This window comes from Archocentrus centrarchus, chromosome 14 (genome assembly GCF_007364275.1).
Source record: "Archocentrus centrarchus isolate MPI-CPG fArcCen1 chromosome 14, fArcCen1, whole genome shotgun sequence".
Lineage (NCBI taxonomy): Eukaryota > Metazoa > Chordata > Actinopteri > Cichliformes > Cichlidae > Archocentrus > Archocentrus centrarchus.
The window spans coordinates 8,983,997-8,999,530 of NC_044359.1; the positions used below are offsets into that span (position 1 = coordinate 8,983,997).

Consider the following 15,534-nt stretch of genomic DNA (forward strand, 5'->3'; position numbering starts at 1 on the left):
AAAAATGGAAAGCAGGCAGTCACTGTTAATAGACCTAGACATGCTCAAAGTGCAATTAAGGGGTTAGTTGGTGTATTTTCAGCTGTGGCTCTAATTGTATGTGCTTTAATTAGGTGTCAAACAAAAAGTACTTGTTTTTAACATATTCGTTTTCATTCTTCCAAGAGATTTGCTGACAATAAGATGAAATGTCAGCCTTATATAAAATGTATATGTTATCAAATTTTCCTGGTCTGTGCTGATTAATGTATTTCAGTCTGTGATGAATTAATCAGTACAGACTGACAAGATTGTAAACCATCTGCAGGCACAACTTTTGTGTTCTCCGGTCAGGTACCTGTGACCACAAAGTTGTGCTTAACGGCAAATTGCACTTTCTCCTGAAAGTGAAGCGTAACCTCAGATCTCCTCCTCAGCTTGTGCACCCTGCTGCTGTCTGCAGAGCTGCCCTTTCATCATCTGCTGTCAGCTGTTTTGATCACCTTCTTTGATCATTATGGGTGTCGTTTCCTTTTCAGCCTCCCTTTTTCTTTCTTCTTTGTATTTCTCTTTGTCTCTTCCCGTAGACTCAGACGAAATTGGAACATGCCCATATTCGTCAGCTTGAGCAGAGCCTGCTCCTCGAAAAGTCGAGAGCAGAGGCGCTCTACAAAGAATTAGAGAGGCGGAGGGTAAAAAAAACAAAACAGAACACAAGCCCTTTGCCTGTGGCCACTGTCCTGTGCGCTTCTGCACCTGTTTGCTTCTTTGTTGACGATAACTCACAAACTGCATAGGTCAAAGTCATGCCCCACCTGTCTCTGTGTCTAAATGCAAAAAAATACTTACAATCAATATGTATCAGCATACCGGCGCCATCTGAGTGCACTATAATTACTGTGGGCCCCACTAACAGGAGGAGGATAGGGCCGCAGTGCGCAGACACACATGAACGGGTTAGAGGTGTGAACTCCCAGCACTGAACTGCTATATAGCATTCACAGAATAACAGGCAATATGAGCATAATGCACTGTGGCATTTAACCACTCCATATCCTACAAAAGAAAAGACCAAAACCAACAGCCAATAAGCATTCGTCTGTAGATTTTTTTTTAACTTCCTCACTCTGAGACAATCAGGCCGAAGAATTTGGTTTGACTGATGGCTCGAATCTTTTACAAACAGTTAACATACTTGTATCATTTTACAAAGAGGGCTAAATACAGTTATAATCTGAGGTTTATATAAAAATATAAATAATAATTGATGGTCTAACCCTTTCGTACACATGCACATGTTGCAGTCCATCTGTTATCACGTGCTGAAATGACTGCACGTAAATGGTGAAACTGCACATAATGAGCGAGGGGTCACTGCGTGATTATGTAGTAGTGAATTATAAGTCACAACAGACCCTCTCTAAAGCAGAGCCTGCTCTTTTTTTTTTTAAGCCTTTTTAACTCTAATGAGGGTCATTGTGTACAAAACTGTACATGTTTTATTCAGTATGACTTCAAACTAGCCTCTGAGACCACAAACTTATCATAAAACTGTTTACTGAGGTCATAGATCAGGTGAGAAGTAGAGACATTTTCCCACAGACTTCTATACATCGCCCTCCTGCTGGTCAGTAGAAAGAATGCAACCACGAGGGTTCACTTTTTAGACCCGGAAGCTCTCCATCTTTTCTATAGTCCAGGGATCCTCAAATCCAGGCCTCGAGGGCCGGTGTCCTGCAGGTTTTAGATGTGTCCCTGATCCAACACACCTGAATCAAATGGCTGAATTACCTTCTCAGTATGCAGTCAAGTTCTCCAGAGTCCTGCTAATGACTTCTATATTTGACTCAGGTGTGTTGAAGCAGAGACACATCTAAAAGGTGCAGGACACCGGCCCTCGAGGCCTTGAGTTGAGGATCCCTGCTCTAGCTTTTGCAGACATTTTTTTCTGTCTTTAATCCAGCTGCTGTGTTATTTATTTAAAAATTATTTTTAGCCTATTTATTCTGTTAATGTAAATCAAAGTGATTACACTGAAAAAAGGTGCCAGTCATGGTTGCTGTATTGTATCAATTACAGTTTTTATTGGAGCTCAGCTCCCACATAAATTCAACCCAGGCTAAATAATTTCTCAGATCTGGTTTTGGTCTTTTCATGGGATTTGTTTACAATGATTTATCTATGGCATGTTACCGGTTCTCATTGTTTAAAATGTATATTGGAAAGTAGTAGGAATACAAGATTCCTTATAGTCAGTAATGGTCACAGTTCCTCAGCATGCACGTAATGAAAAACCACATCAACTCAATCAGGCTTTATCTGGTCCCTCCTCTCTTTCATTCCATCCCTTGTAATCGGAAAGATGGCGTCAGTCGAGGCTCGCAGCTGCTTCAGCTTTTCTTGTGTCTACTGTTAATTAATTTTTATTTAAATGGCGATCTTTTTTTTTTCTTCTTTTGTTTTTATGCAAACGCTGGCTTTCAGATCAGTCGCCTGCTGCACTTTGAGATGTCAGGATGTGTCATTTGAAACCGCACCCTATCACTTCAGCTGTAGAGGATGAATCTCCCCAAGCGCCGCACCAATTTTTGAGCAGTTATGTAATTAGTAACACATGAGAAGTTGCTAAATTATTTATGGGATTCATTACGGATTCTTCGATAAATGTTTCAAGGCAGATCATAGCGGTGATGCCCATTTTAGGCAGTGCAGCGAAGGACGTCCTTTACACCGCTTCGACATGCAGCGCTGCACTTCAGATAGAAAGTCTCTCTAATAATAGGCCGCGATATCACAAATCAAACTGCACACGCATGTGCTTTCAATTTTCAGCCATCAAAGATAACAAAACATTTTGAAAATGCTTGGATTCCTGTATGCAGTAAGGTCTGCTTCTGCCAACAGGGAAGATGCACTCATGAAGCAGTATCCTTGAGGTTGGGTAAGAGAACCAAGGTGAAAAAAAAAAAAAAAAAAAAAGATTTGATCTTGTTTTGGCTTTGATCCTCTCTTGAGCTATCTCAATTCTTGACTTCAAATCGACTTCAGATGCTGTTGAGGACATTAACCTTGCACAGACTCTTTTTACTCTTTTTACTCCTGTGTGTGTGTGTGTGTGTGAGCCGTAATCTGAATGCTACTCAGGCAGCGTCTCTGAAATGAATCGGCTAGTAGCTCTGGTCTGGTCAGCCGGGATCTGGGGTTGAAATTAACATCTGTGCACTGTGCAGCAGGTCTCCACTTTTTAATCTCCATTTCTTTCTTTTTATTTTGATTGGAAACAAATTTGTGGAGGATGTTTGCAGCTATGCATATGTCACTGTTGAGGTTTGCTTTATTATATTTGCTTGGCTGCTTCTAGATGATCAGAGAATGGCTGTGCTCGCCTCTCATTTTCCACCTTTCTGCACACACACAGTGAGCTGCACAAATGTTTGGACAGTGACACGTTGATCCTTTGGCTCCTCACTTTAATTATTTTGGATGGAAATGATACAGTGGCTTTAGCATTTAAGTGCGGCCTTTCAACTTTATTATGAAGCTAGCATAATGAGTATGATGTTTTATTTGGACTTTGATCCTGTGTGGAATGAAAACCTCGAGCGGTGCCAGTATTTTGATGCTGCTCCTCTAAAATTATGAGTAACTGCAATTATGGGCTGCCAGAAAAAAAGGGTAGTTGAATCCATCTGCCATCTGTAGAAGACTTAAACCCCTCTTAGTCAGTATTGTAAGATAAACAACAGATTAAATGACCATGCAAGTGGTTGCACAACCCACACAGAATTATTTCCCAGCTGTCCCCTCCATGCTCCGCCTTTTAGTGCCTTCCTGTTTTATTTTTTGGATTGCAAACTTAGTCCGAGTTAACCTCGTTTCCAGAAGAGCAAGGCAGCTATTATTAGAGGAATAAGTTCAAACAGGCAAGTTGCCGACTGACGAGAACTATGTGGTGTGTTTAGCAGTTTTAAAAAGTCAGGTTTCCTTATGGAGTTGGTTGGAGACAAATAAAATAATAATTAAAAACAAGGTGAATATTGGCAGATTCAGTAATAAGCAATGCTCCAATCTAATTTATTTGATATATTTCACTTATACTAATAAAATAAATATATTAATACAAAGTTCCCAACAGTATTTTCATACATTAAGATTTTATGTCCACTGTGTCATGGTTCTTGCTTTGATATTCATTATCTTTAAAGTATTACCAGACTTAATATTAATGGGAATCTTGAGGTCTTGTGGGTTTTGCATCACTTACATTTATGTTGCAAGAGTGAAACTCTCAGATGCCCTCAGCAGGATTGGGAGTTCCTAGCAGTTGTGTTCTTTCTTCACATAATGGGCTTTATTTCTGCCATATGTTGGCTTCATGTTATTTCTGACTAAATCTCAGTGTAGCCCCAGGCCACAGCACTGCACCAGGGAAGGATGTGGCTCTACAAAGCTTTATACACTAAAATGATATCTTAAAACTTGGCAATGTGGTTTAAGAAGTTGTTAAAATGAAAGGAGTAGTCCTCAGTTGACTCATTTATGCACTCTTTTTTTTTTGTTTGTTTGTTTTCACCAACTCCTGAAAATGTTTGAGCATTATAAGGAAGCTGCAGGGCTTTGATGGCCCATCCAATCTGACCTGATACCTGCATCTGGCCCTGTGCAGCCTCACCTTTTCCCCAAAATAAAGTTCAAGTTGATGGGATGCTGTTTTGACACATTTGAAGAGATCCGGCACATACAGCAGGCACACAAGTCCAACTGGTTAGAGCTGGACTTGTGGAGCATTGCTGTCCAAAGAGATGCCACCGAAGGCAAAGTCAGCCAAATTTAAAGCAGGTTTTGGATTTAACGGTGAATCAGAATTAGTTAGGGGGAAAATTTGCATCTTCTAGCACCACTAAAGCCCACCACAACCTGTGCCTTATTAATTTATTTATTGAACACAACCAGAAATGTAAAAACACTTTGGGGACAGTTGTGCTATAAAGTTTCCAAACAGGCCACTGAGAAAAATACTACAAGAGCCATTGTATTATCTTCAGTGGGAACCAAACTATCAAACAATCTGTTGCTGTCCACATACTTTATGTTCTTTGTACTGTTTATCCACTGGAATGCACTCTGTCATCTTCAGGACCTTCACAGGTTTCTCTGTTTTCCTTTTCTTAGTGGCTGATATCTGTTCTTAGTCATGTCACCTTTTCTTTGGTATGACACCAGTCTGTTGCAGGGGTTTCTACCTGTCGTAGTAAATATGATTCTTTTATAGAAAGGACATTTTTTTTCTCCTTAGAAAAACTTTCAAAAGCACTGCTGGATTGTTGCTTGCTTTCTCATCAGCAAACCACAGTTGAAGAGCAGAGTCGCATCATGCAGCTGGAGGAGGAGCTCCGCCTCAGGAGAGCCGAGATCGAGAATCTCCAGGCTCAGCTCAAAGGGGCTGACGCAAGCTCACAGAAAGCTGACCACGGCGATGCGGCCCAGGGGTCCGACACCCAGCCAGAGACCCTCCTGCTGCGCGAGCAGCTGCTGTCAGCGGGCCGGGAGCACTACAAGGAGAGCAGCGAGCTCAGAGAGAAGTACGAGACTGCCTTAGCAGCGAGCCAGCAGGAGGTGGACTCGCTGAAGGCTGTCGTGGAAAAACAGAATCTGGAGATCAGTGAGATGAAACAGAAAGTTCAACAGGCCACCAAGGAAAATGTGGAAATGATGGACACCTGGAAGGTACTCTGCTCTGCTTTTTTTAACTATTCAAGTCAGCCAGAGCAGTGTGGTCATGTCAGTGAACAGCTGTGTGTTTGTAACCATCTTTTCAAATGTGACGGTTTTCACATTTCTCAACTTCCCACCCACTCATATATATATATAAAATTAGGGGGGGATATTGACAAAATTTTGCTAATAGGATTTAAAAAAAAAAAAAAAAAAAAAAAAGATTAAACAAGGCGCTATAACAAGTATAAGAATGTTGGATTTAACCAAAATTTCATCCTATTAACAACTTTAGAAATCTCTCTGTGTCCCTCCATTCTTCACTGATCTTGTCGCTCGTTCATCCAACCCATTTCAAACTGCTGCTGACCCTAACCTAAACCTAATTCTAACTTTAACCCCTTAACTGGCAGCAAAAAAATCACCTGACAAAAACTACATAACGCCTTCTGGTTATTATTGGCTCTGAACAACCCATTTCATAGCCTATTAATCGGCTGCGTCTGGTCCGCGGGCCGAATGAAGTGCATTTATATGGCAGGCTAGACCCGCCCATTTTGACTGACACCTCATTCGGCCAATCATGTTAAGAAATGGGTTTCCCAGAGCCAATAATACTCAGAGGGCGTCACATAGCTTTGTCAGGTGATTTGGTGCAGCCAGTTACATGATTGGCCGAATGACGTGTCAATAAAAATGGGAGGGTCTAGCCTGCCATATAAAAGGGACTACAAACGGCCCGTCACCGGGCCCTTGCCAGTTAAGGGGCTACCCCTAAAACCAGGTCTTGAACTTCAAACTGTCCAGGTTCCTAGGAAGTCTCATTCTTTCAGTCAGTACCTGCAGCATGTGGTCGTAGGTGAGGGTAGAAACATAGATGATCCCATAAATCGACAGCTTTGCCTTTACGCTCAGCTCTCTTTTGAACAGACACAATCACACGCCCATTCAATGAGTTTGTATTTAAAGCTGTCCTCTTTTTAAAACAGTGACTTTGTGATTGTCTGCATGTAAAATCTCTGGGTTACATCATCACCTGAATGGGCACAAAATGATTTGAAAGTACTTGTTTTACAAATACAACCAGTGTAACCTAAACCAGCAATCTTTCTCTTACAGGCTAAATTTGACAGTTTAGTCAGTGACCACCAGCGATCCTTGGAGGACCTAAAGGCATCATTGAGCAGTAGTCATACTGCTCCCGAAGGTCAAGAGCAGGACGCCCAGGAGCTCAGGGCCACCCTGGAAAGCCTGAAGATGGAGCATCAGTTAGAGGTGGAAAACCTCAAGGCCAAACATAAAATTGAAGCCGCCATTCTGACAAAGGAACGAGAGGACCTCTGTGCTCGTCTGCAGGAGGCCAAAGACCAGCTGGCTGACGGCAGACAGACATGGAGGGCCGAACTGGAGGCCAAAAGTGGAAAGCACGCACTGGAGGAGGCTACAGATAAGCTACAGAAAGCGGAGCAAAGGCTGGCAGAGATGGAGAAGCTTCAGATGGAGCAGGACAAAAGAGCAGAGCAGCTGAGGGAGAGACTGGAGCTGTCAGAGAAGCAGATGACGGACTACCAGGCTCTGCAGAAAGCTCAGGAGGCAAGCCAAGAGGAGATCCAGAAACTCGAGGAGAAGCTGAGGGTGACGGCGAACCAGCTCCAGGCCGTCCAGGCAGAACGCTTCACGTCTAATGATGCTAATGTGAGTGGCTGAGGAGCGATAGACAAAGGCAGTACCTGCAGTATTTAGATACAAGTTGAACACCTAACACTTTCTCCTCTCTCAGGTGATAGAAGATAATGAAATTTCAGATGAGAAGATGAAGCTAAAACAGAATATAGAAGGTATGAGTTTGTGTTTCTCTTGATCCAGCTACAGCTTCATAAAATAACAAACCAACCACATACTTCAGCTGCTCTGCTTTCCTACTATAATCACATTTCTGCCGTCTGCTCCTTCTTCTTACTTCCCAGTGATGAACAGTGTTGTATTATTTTACACCAGATATGCAGATTTTTCTCATCATACTGTCCATTTGTGTTCATGAGAACTGAAGAGAAATTTAAGCTTATTTTATCCTTTTTTTTACATCCACAACAACAATTTTGGTGCTCATTCGCCTTTCTCCCGAGAATTGGACGTAAAGATTAATATTGTGTTGGTACCATTTCTAACGGTCTGCTTTCACCACTAATTTGTTTTTAATTTTTAATCAGAATTTTTTGTCAGTAAGAAAACTAAGCTTGTGTTTTCTGACACTTATTTGTGTGAAACACGAGGCTCCAGCCAGCAGCCACTTAGCTTAGCATAAAGACTTGAAGCAGGAGGAAACAGGCAGCACACAAGGAGCTCTGTCCACTCATTTAATAGGATTTCACAATATCCTTCTAAGTGACACGTAAGAGGGTAACAAAAAAAACTACAGGCCTAGCACCTTGGAAACTTTGTTGCACTCCAGTCACACATCACTGCGCTTATTTGGATTAACGCTGCATCCTCTGAGCGAGCTGTCTGATGACTGTTATTGTGTTTTTCTTCAGAAACAATGGAGAAGTTGTTGAAAAGGGAAAAAGAAGTCTCTACTCTCACTTCCCAGGTTGAAGCCCTCAAATCACAAATCGGAGGTAAACAACCGCGCGGTGCCCTTTTCCGAGCTCACTGATGTCTTTGTTTGTGACAAGATATCCTGAAATATTGAGTTTCTGTGGAGGCATCATGTCTTTTCACATACAGGTGTTTCTGTGTTTTTAGGAGATTTCACTTCAGGATACAGAAGGGCTCAGCTTTATTTGGCTGCAGCCGTTTCCTTCAAGTTTAGGCTTTAAACTGAAAAGTTTTCAGATCTTCCTCAATAAATAAATATGTGCGTTTGTGGGGTGACTCGAGGCTTCGCTTCCGACAGTCACGCCGAGTTCATCGTGCGGGGGATTGTGTTCCTCACCGTTCCGCTCTTTGATCATCACCCAGAAATCTTTTGATAAGCCTCATCACATCAAAAGGACCCAAAACATGCTTTATGTAGTTCAGATAATCAAATTGACACACTTTGAAGAATGGATCGTAAATAATTTAAAATGAGAAAAGAAAAATATGAAACTCAAGGAGAAGAATACTTGCATTTGTCTCTTATGCAGCTGTTTTAATGCTCTGAGCTTTAAGCCATCATTGGTGATGACCCTAACCTAGAACAAGGTGCAATTTTTGTTTTTCTTTAAAAAAGAATTGACAGATGTAAAAAAATGATTTACATTTTCCCTAAAGGGAAGTTTTTGCTTGTTTTCAGCATTAAAGCATAAAATAAAGGAAACCCTTGATAGATATTAGTAATAAGTGATCTACAGTAAAATGGTAAATGGACTAGTTCTTATATAGCACTTTTCTACTCTAGCTGAGCACTCAAAGCACTTCTACAGGAAAACGCCCACCATCATTACCTCATTCACTTGGCATCATCAGAAAAAAAACAGGATGCTTCAAAGATAAGTAGAAATGCCAGAGATCGCAGTATTATGTGAAATGGAAAGACTGTGCGGGCAAAGAGATAAACAAATTAAGAATAACATTTTTTTATCGTGAAGAATGAAGGGAAGAATTTGGGGATTTCCTCATTCAGTGACAAAGCTGATAACCATTACTGTGTGACCAACGCAGCGCTGCGTTAAAAACTGGGGGAATCACAGATCGCTACTAAGGGTTCCTGCCTCCTCCAGGCTACAAAGAAGTGGGGCCATCCAGGTTTTAAGAAACCCCCAATTCAAAAGCCAGAAAATCTGTGATGTCTTTGGGGTACTTTAGTACACATGGAAGAGGTAACCTGCACACCTGTGGGGGTATCATTAATGCCAAATTATATACATTAGTCAGTTTTGGAGCAACAAATGCTCTTTCAGAAAAGGCTTTTCTTATTTCAACAAGATGATGCCAAAAACATACTGAATGTACGAATGCAGCCAGGTGCCATTTAAAAAAGAAAAGAGAGTCCAGGTGCTCAACAGGACCTTCCTGTCACTAGGATGATGAGATGCTTCACCTTATGTGGGACCGCTTGGCATCTTTATCACTTGTCCATTGTCCTGCCTATTGTGACACATTTTTATTGGCTCTAGCTCAGGGATCCTCAAATCCAGGCCTCGAGGGCCGGTGTCCTGCAGGTTTTAGATGTGTCCCTGATCCAACACACCTGAATCAAATGGCTGAATTACCTCCTCAGTATGCAGTCAAGTTCTCCAGAGTCCTGCTAATGACTTCTATATTTAACTCAGGTGTGTTGAAGCAGAGACACATCTAAAAGGTGCAGGACACCGGCCCTCGAGGCCTGGATTTGAGGATCCCTGCTCTAGCTTTTGCAGACATTTTTGTCTGTCTTTAATCCAGCTGCTGTGAGGAAAGCAGGGAGAGCAGCCCCCCCGAGTTACAAGGTAAACACATTTCAGTAGAATTTGACAGGGAAATGACTTTGGTGGAAGGTGGTTTTTCTCCTTTGTGCAAAGAGAGCGTGACACAGTAAGTACACGAGAGCCTCACATTCTAGGCTGGATACATCAGGATTTCAGGCACCTTCTCAACACGCTGAAAACTTATTGTACTTTGAAAAGAAATGGAAAAAGACAACAGCGGAGGCCCCAAACTGTTGAGGACAAGTGGAAAAACATTTTGCTTTTGAGTTATAAAAGAGCATTCTTAAAAGAAGAGGTGATGAAATACAGTGGTAAACATGCCCGTTTCCCAGCCTTTTTTGAAACATGTTGTAGGCATAGAATTCAAAATGAACACACATAAATTTATCATAAATAAATAACACCTCCCCCCAGCACAAATATGATGATCTGAATAATCTGCATAACATTAAAAGAAAATAAGCTCTTTGTTTTTTAGTTCATAGATTAGAGTTTAAGATCTGCTTTTAATTGTACCGTACAGCTACGGTATATGAGTTCATGAGTTCAAATCTTCAAAATATTCATTTATTTTTCTCTTGCATTAGCGCTGGAGGGCAAAGTTCGCGGCGGAGAGAAGAAAGCCGAAGCCCTGGCCAAGGAGAAGATGCGCGTGGAGGCGGAGCTGGAGTCCATGACCAGAAAATCCCATGATGCCTCTGGGCAACTGGTGAGCATCAGCCAGGAGCTGCTGAAGAAGGAGAGGTAATTTGACACAGAGACTGTATTGATTTGACATTCTGCCTCAGCACTTTCTGAATAACAGAAGCGAAAAATTATACCCTTGTATTAAACATGCAGACGGAATTAAAAAAAAAAAAGAAACAGAAAAATCTTATTTGCAATTTGATAACGGATAACAGATACTTGGAAGCCGCAGACACCATTATTGATTTTGCTGCATGTATTATGAGCTCGAAGTAAAGGCAGTGCTCTTTTGCAGCTATTTGTCAGTTGTTCTTGCAGTTATTCTAAAGTAACGCCATCAAAAAGTATTATAGCAGGAAGTCCTGACTCGCCTCTGCTAAATGTAAAACTTTTCCATAAAGGAAATGCTTCATATACACACAGTATAAACACATAATAAAAGAGTAATACTCGAAGAGATGATCTTTATATTATCTGGTAAGACACACAGACTTAAAGTTCCTGTGATATTATGAATTCAAAGGTAAATTAGGGTACTGTTTAGGCAAAGAAATCAGGAAATAAATCATATTTGCATTTGAGAATGTTACATACAGTACATAAGACATTATCTCCTGCCTTTGTTTTTTTTTTTTTTTTAACCTGAAAGACTCTCAGATGTCTGAGGGGAACTGCAGAGTTTTCTCTGAGGAACCCCCTTTCACATTTCACACAGTCGAACACTGATGGCGCGCTAAAATGATGGATGACCGCATGTGCTCAGATTTCTGTCAGAAGCTTTATGAAAATATTTGTCTTTGTGCCAGCACATACGGCCACCCCACACCTCCTTTAAAGTGCTGCCTAAAGTCACTGGGAGCAGCTGGCTGAGTTTTCCTCTCCAACAAAGACCTGCCAGATGGCCACCTCTCTATACCGTAGAGTCTGACTAGCTTCACAAAACACCTAAGTCCTTTAGTGCACACTGTCAAAGAAAATTAAAAAAACTCTCCTTAATATGGTCATTATTTAACCACCGAAGCGTAAAAGGCAGTTGTCAGTGTATTGTTGCAGAGAGCAGGAGCGGGGTCTGTCCTTTGCTCATTAAGCCAGTCAGAAAATAAATTTTTCGGCGGTGCTGTTGAAAAAGTTATATTCCATTATTCTTACATTATACAGTCTCTACATTATTCATTTTTATGCTGTTAGTAAATGCTACACCACACTAAAAATCGGAGTTGGGTACACATTAGCGTCCTTAATGATAAAGCTGCTGTTTCAGCGTGTGATATACACTCACAGGCCACCTCTTCAGGTAAAACTTGCTACTACCAGGTTTCGCCTTCAGAAATGCCTTAATTCTTCATGGCATGGATTCAACAAGGTGCTGGAAATATTCCTCTGAGATTCTGGTTCATGTTGGCATGCTGGCATCACACAGTTTCTGCAGATTTCTTGGCTGCATGTCTGTGAGTCTGTGCAAAAGTGGTGAGTCTCAGTTTCCTGTCCTTAGCTGACATGAGTGGCACCTGGTGCGGTCTTCTGCTGCTGCAGCCCATCTGCTTCAAGGTTAAAAGTGTTGTGCGGTCAGTGATGCTCTTCTGCATAACTTGGTTATTTGAGTTACTGTTGCCTACCCATCATCTTAAAGGTAGTTTGGCCAATTTCCTCTGACCTCTGCCCCCAAAAAGGCATTTTTACCCAGAGAACTGCCGCTCACTGGATATTTTCTCTTTTTTCAAACCATTCTTTGTAAACCCCGGAGATGGTCTCAGTAGATCAGCAGTTTCTGAAATACTCAGACCATCCTGTCTGGCATCAGACGTGTCACATTCAAAGTCATTTAAATCACCTTTCTTCACCTTTTTTTCTGATGCTCAGTTTGAGCTTCAGCAGATCATCTTGACCATGTCTACATTCCCAAATCCATCAAACTGCTGCCATGTGATTGGCTGCTTAGATATTTGCATTAATGGGCAGTTGAAGCACCTAATGAAGTGGCCAGTTACTGTATATTCAGAGAGGGTACACAGCAACTAGTTGGTTGAAAGAAAAAAACATTTTAAGCTGAGGAAGCTGATAAGATAAATCAAGTAAAGCACCAATAACACTTTTCATATAATGAAAAAAGAGTCATGAATCATGCATGAGCTGCAGGGTGGGGTGGGGTGACTGAGGACATTGTCAGTAATCGTCAAGAACATTCCTTTAATAATGAAAAATTCAAACAACTTTTCATGAAATTAACTGATTTTGACTTAATGGGAAAAATTCTAATCAATCATTTTGGTCAATATGTTGATTACAGATGGACTCTATTAAAAATTTGACTTAACTCTTTAAAACACTGTCCTCTAAAAGCTGATCTCTTTTTATGTTAATGATAATTTAACTTACATAAACTGAACAAACTGAATAACTCTGGGAAGGAGTTGCACTGAAAGATAAAACAGGAGCGCCGCGGTGAGAGAAAATGTGCCACAATAATCGTTTTGTAATCGTTTTAGTAATCACTGGAGGCCCAAATAGCAGTTCACAATAAAATTTGATTAATTCCACAGCCCTGCCTCCACTCAGTTTAAAACAAGCTTTGCCGTATCTATCACCTCATAAACATCTCTGAGCAACAGACTCCCTCTTACATCACATACATATGATCTGGTAAAGGATCAGTTGTACGATGAAAATAACTGCACACATGTTAAAGTTGCTAAAACCTTTGGGTAGCATGCAGTGCAAAGGTGCACAAAACTGTTCTCCAGTGTTAATGTGGTTCATTGATGTAAGTATGTTGGCAAACAGCCAGCACACTTAAGATGATGTATACTGGGGCCTCGCAGCAGAATCAGTGCCGCCTCCACTGTTCCCACTGGCCTGTCTGCCTGATATATTCACATATTGTGAGTGCTTTTGGATAATAATGGTCTTTTAGCAAGGTCTGAGCAAATGGGGCGATTCATATGATGCTTGACAGCAAAACTGTAATACTTTTCTATCCATTTTTCCCACAGCAGAAGTTTCCTGTTCTCACTGCGATTCTGCAGGTCAGGAGAAAGAAATATGGACCAAAAAAACAAAAAAAAAAAAAACAACTTTTCCCTTGTGTCTGTCTTTTTTAAATCGTAGGAGTCTGAATGAACTGAGGGTGTTACTCCTGGAATCACATCGCCATTCGCGGGATATGGAGAAAGACCTGAACCGAGAAGTCCACAAGGCTGAGTGGAAGGTCAAGGAGCAGAAACTTCAGGATGACATCAAGACGCTGAGAGAAAAACTGCTTTTACTGGTGAGAACAAAGCCCTGTGGGGATGATAAATAAAAAAGAAATTAAATTTACAAAGACAATGAAAAACATATGATCATAGTTTTTTTAAAAAAAGAAAGAAGTACACCCTCTTTCAAGAATTTATGTTTTATGTATTAGGACAAAAGGAAATCATCTCTGGTCCTTAGTGGACTGTAAAATTATTGACTATGTTTCCACAGCTAAGAAATATTTCAGTGACTGCTATGCAGCAGCACCCTGACATGCCTGGCCTATATTTCGAGGAATGATACAACTGTTTTAACGCGTAAAATATAAATATAGGTTGAACAGCCTTATTAAAGATGTTGCGTAGTCAATAATTTTCCTCTCTTTTAAGTCATTATTTCCTCAATAATAATTTACTCATCCAATAACTGATTTCCAGTTTTCTAATAAAGACTAGAAAACTCTGTACATACTGTGAATACGAGTGATTCTCAGGTGCTTTTCAGTCCACGTTCAAACAGACTGCTGTGAAGGCCACTTTGTCTCATATTTACTGCAAAATGTGTATTAACTTAGATGATCCTGAGGTTTAATTTGCTTAGTATATTTGGTTAATTTCCATTTCATTATCACATATGAATGCTTTAATAGCAGACTTTATTTCTGGGTGTAACAGCTTTCTTATTGAAATTGCTGCTATTTCAGGCTATTTTATAAATCTGGAAAACAGCATGCTGAGGTATGCTCAGCCTTCCCGGGAAAGATCGTTTAACACTGTGAAGGTTTAGACTTTCACTTAAAAGAATTCTTGGCAGCTCATCTTTACAAAGTGGCCCGACTGTGTCTGTCAGGTAAAGAAATATTTACCGTGACTGCAGTAGAGTCACTGGCCTGCCTGCCTGCTTGCTTGCCAACTTATTTTCTTTAACTTACTCACCTATGTGCATATGTGTGTGTGGTTCTTTCAGGGTAGGGAACGGTCCTCCCCTGACCACCGGCGGTACTCAATGCTAGACCCCTCAGCTCTGGACTCAGAGGTGACCCGCCTGCGCCAGCGGCTGCTCAGTACTGAGGACGCTTTGAGGAACGCTTTGGAACACAACCAGCAAGTCGACCAGCTGGTCCAGGCCATGCGAAGGCATCCAGATAAAAGCCCGGTAAAAAATAAAATAAATCACAGTTCGAACCAAGAAAAGCCTTAAAAAAATGTTTATTCTGGGGATTCAAGCTTGTGACGGGAAGGTTTACCAGAATATTTCTGGTACCAAATCTCATCCCTCACCTACAGATGGATGACATTAAAACTGTTTTTAGATATTAAAACCAAGCTAACCAGCTCATGGCATGAGAGTGGTATTGCCAACATGCTGAACTGATCCTGTCTAATGATGCCAAGAGCAGGACTAAAATGATCATTTTTGGCTGTTTTTCAGGTGCATGGTGCAAATTCGGCTAATGGAATTCACCACCAGGAGTCACATAGCACTCAAGACGTTGGTATTCTTTCCTTCTATTTTTTTCAAGTCACTG

General features: G+C 41.1%; 1 protein-coding gene across 3 annotated transcripts in view; it reads left to right on the forward strand.

Annotated features, from left to right (window-relative positions):
- Nucleotides 1-15,534, forward strand: part of clip2 (CAP-GLY domain containing linker protein 2) — a 50,389-nt gene that overhangs the window by 32,508 nt on the left and 2,347 nt on the right. Inside the window, exons 9-17 of one of the 3 annotated variants that reach the window (XM_030746326.1) lie at nucleotides 2,884-2,934; nucleotides 5,323-5,706; nucleotides 6,814-7,389; nucleotides 7,475-7,532; nucleotides 8,229-8,312; nucleotides 10,673-10,829; nucleotides 13,878-14,037; nucleotides 14,973-15,161; nucleotides 15,438-15,501. In XM_030746326.1, coding sequence (XP_030602186.1) covers nucleotides 2,884-2,934; nucleotides 5,323-5,706; nucleotides 6,814-7,389; nucleotides 7,475-7,532; nucleotides 8,229-8,312; nucleotides 10,673-10,829; nucleotides 13,878-14,037; nucleotides 14,973-15,161; nucleotides 15,438-15,501 — 1,723 coding nt within the window. The remainder of the gene's footprint in view (nucleotides 1-2,883; nucleotides 2,935-5,322; nucleotides 5,707-6,813; nucleotides 7,390-7,474; nucleotides 7,533-8,228; nucleotides 8,313-10,672; nucleotides 10,830-13,877; nucleotides 14,038-14,972; nucleotides 15,162-15,437; nucleotides 15,502-15,534) is intronic. The other 2 variants (XM_030746328.1, XM_030746329.1) reach the window with 2 other exon arrangements.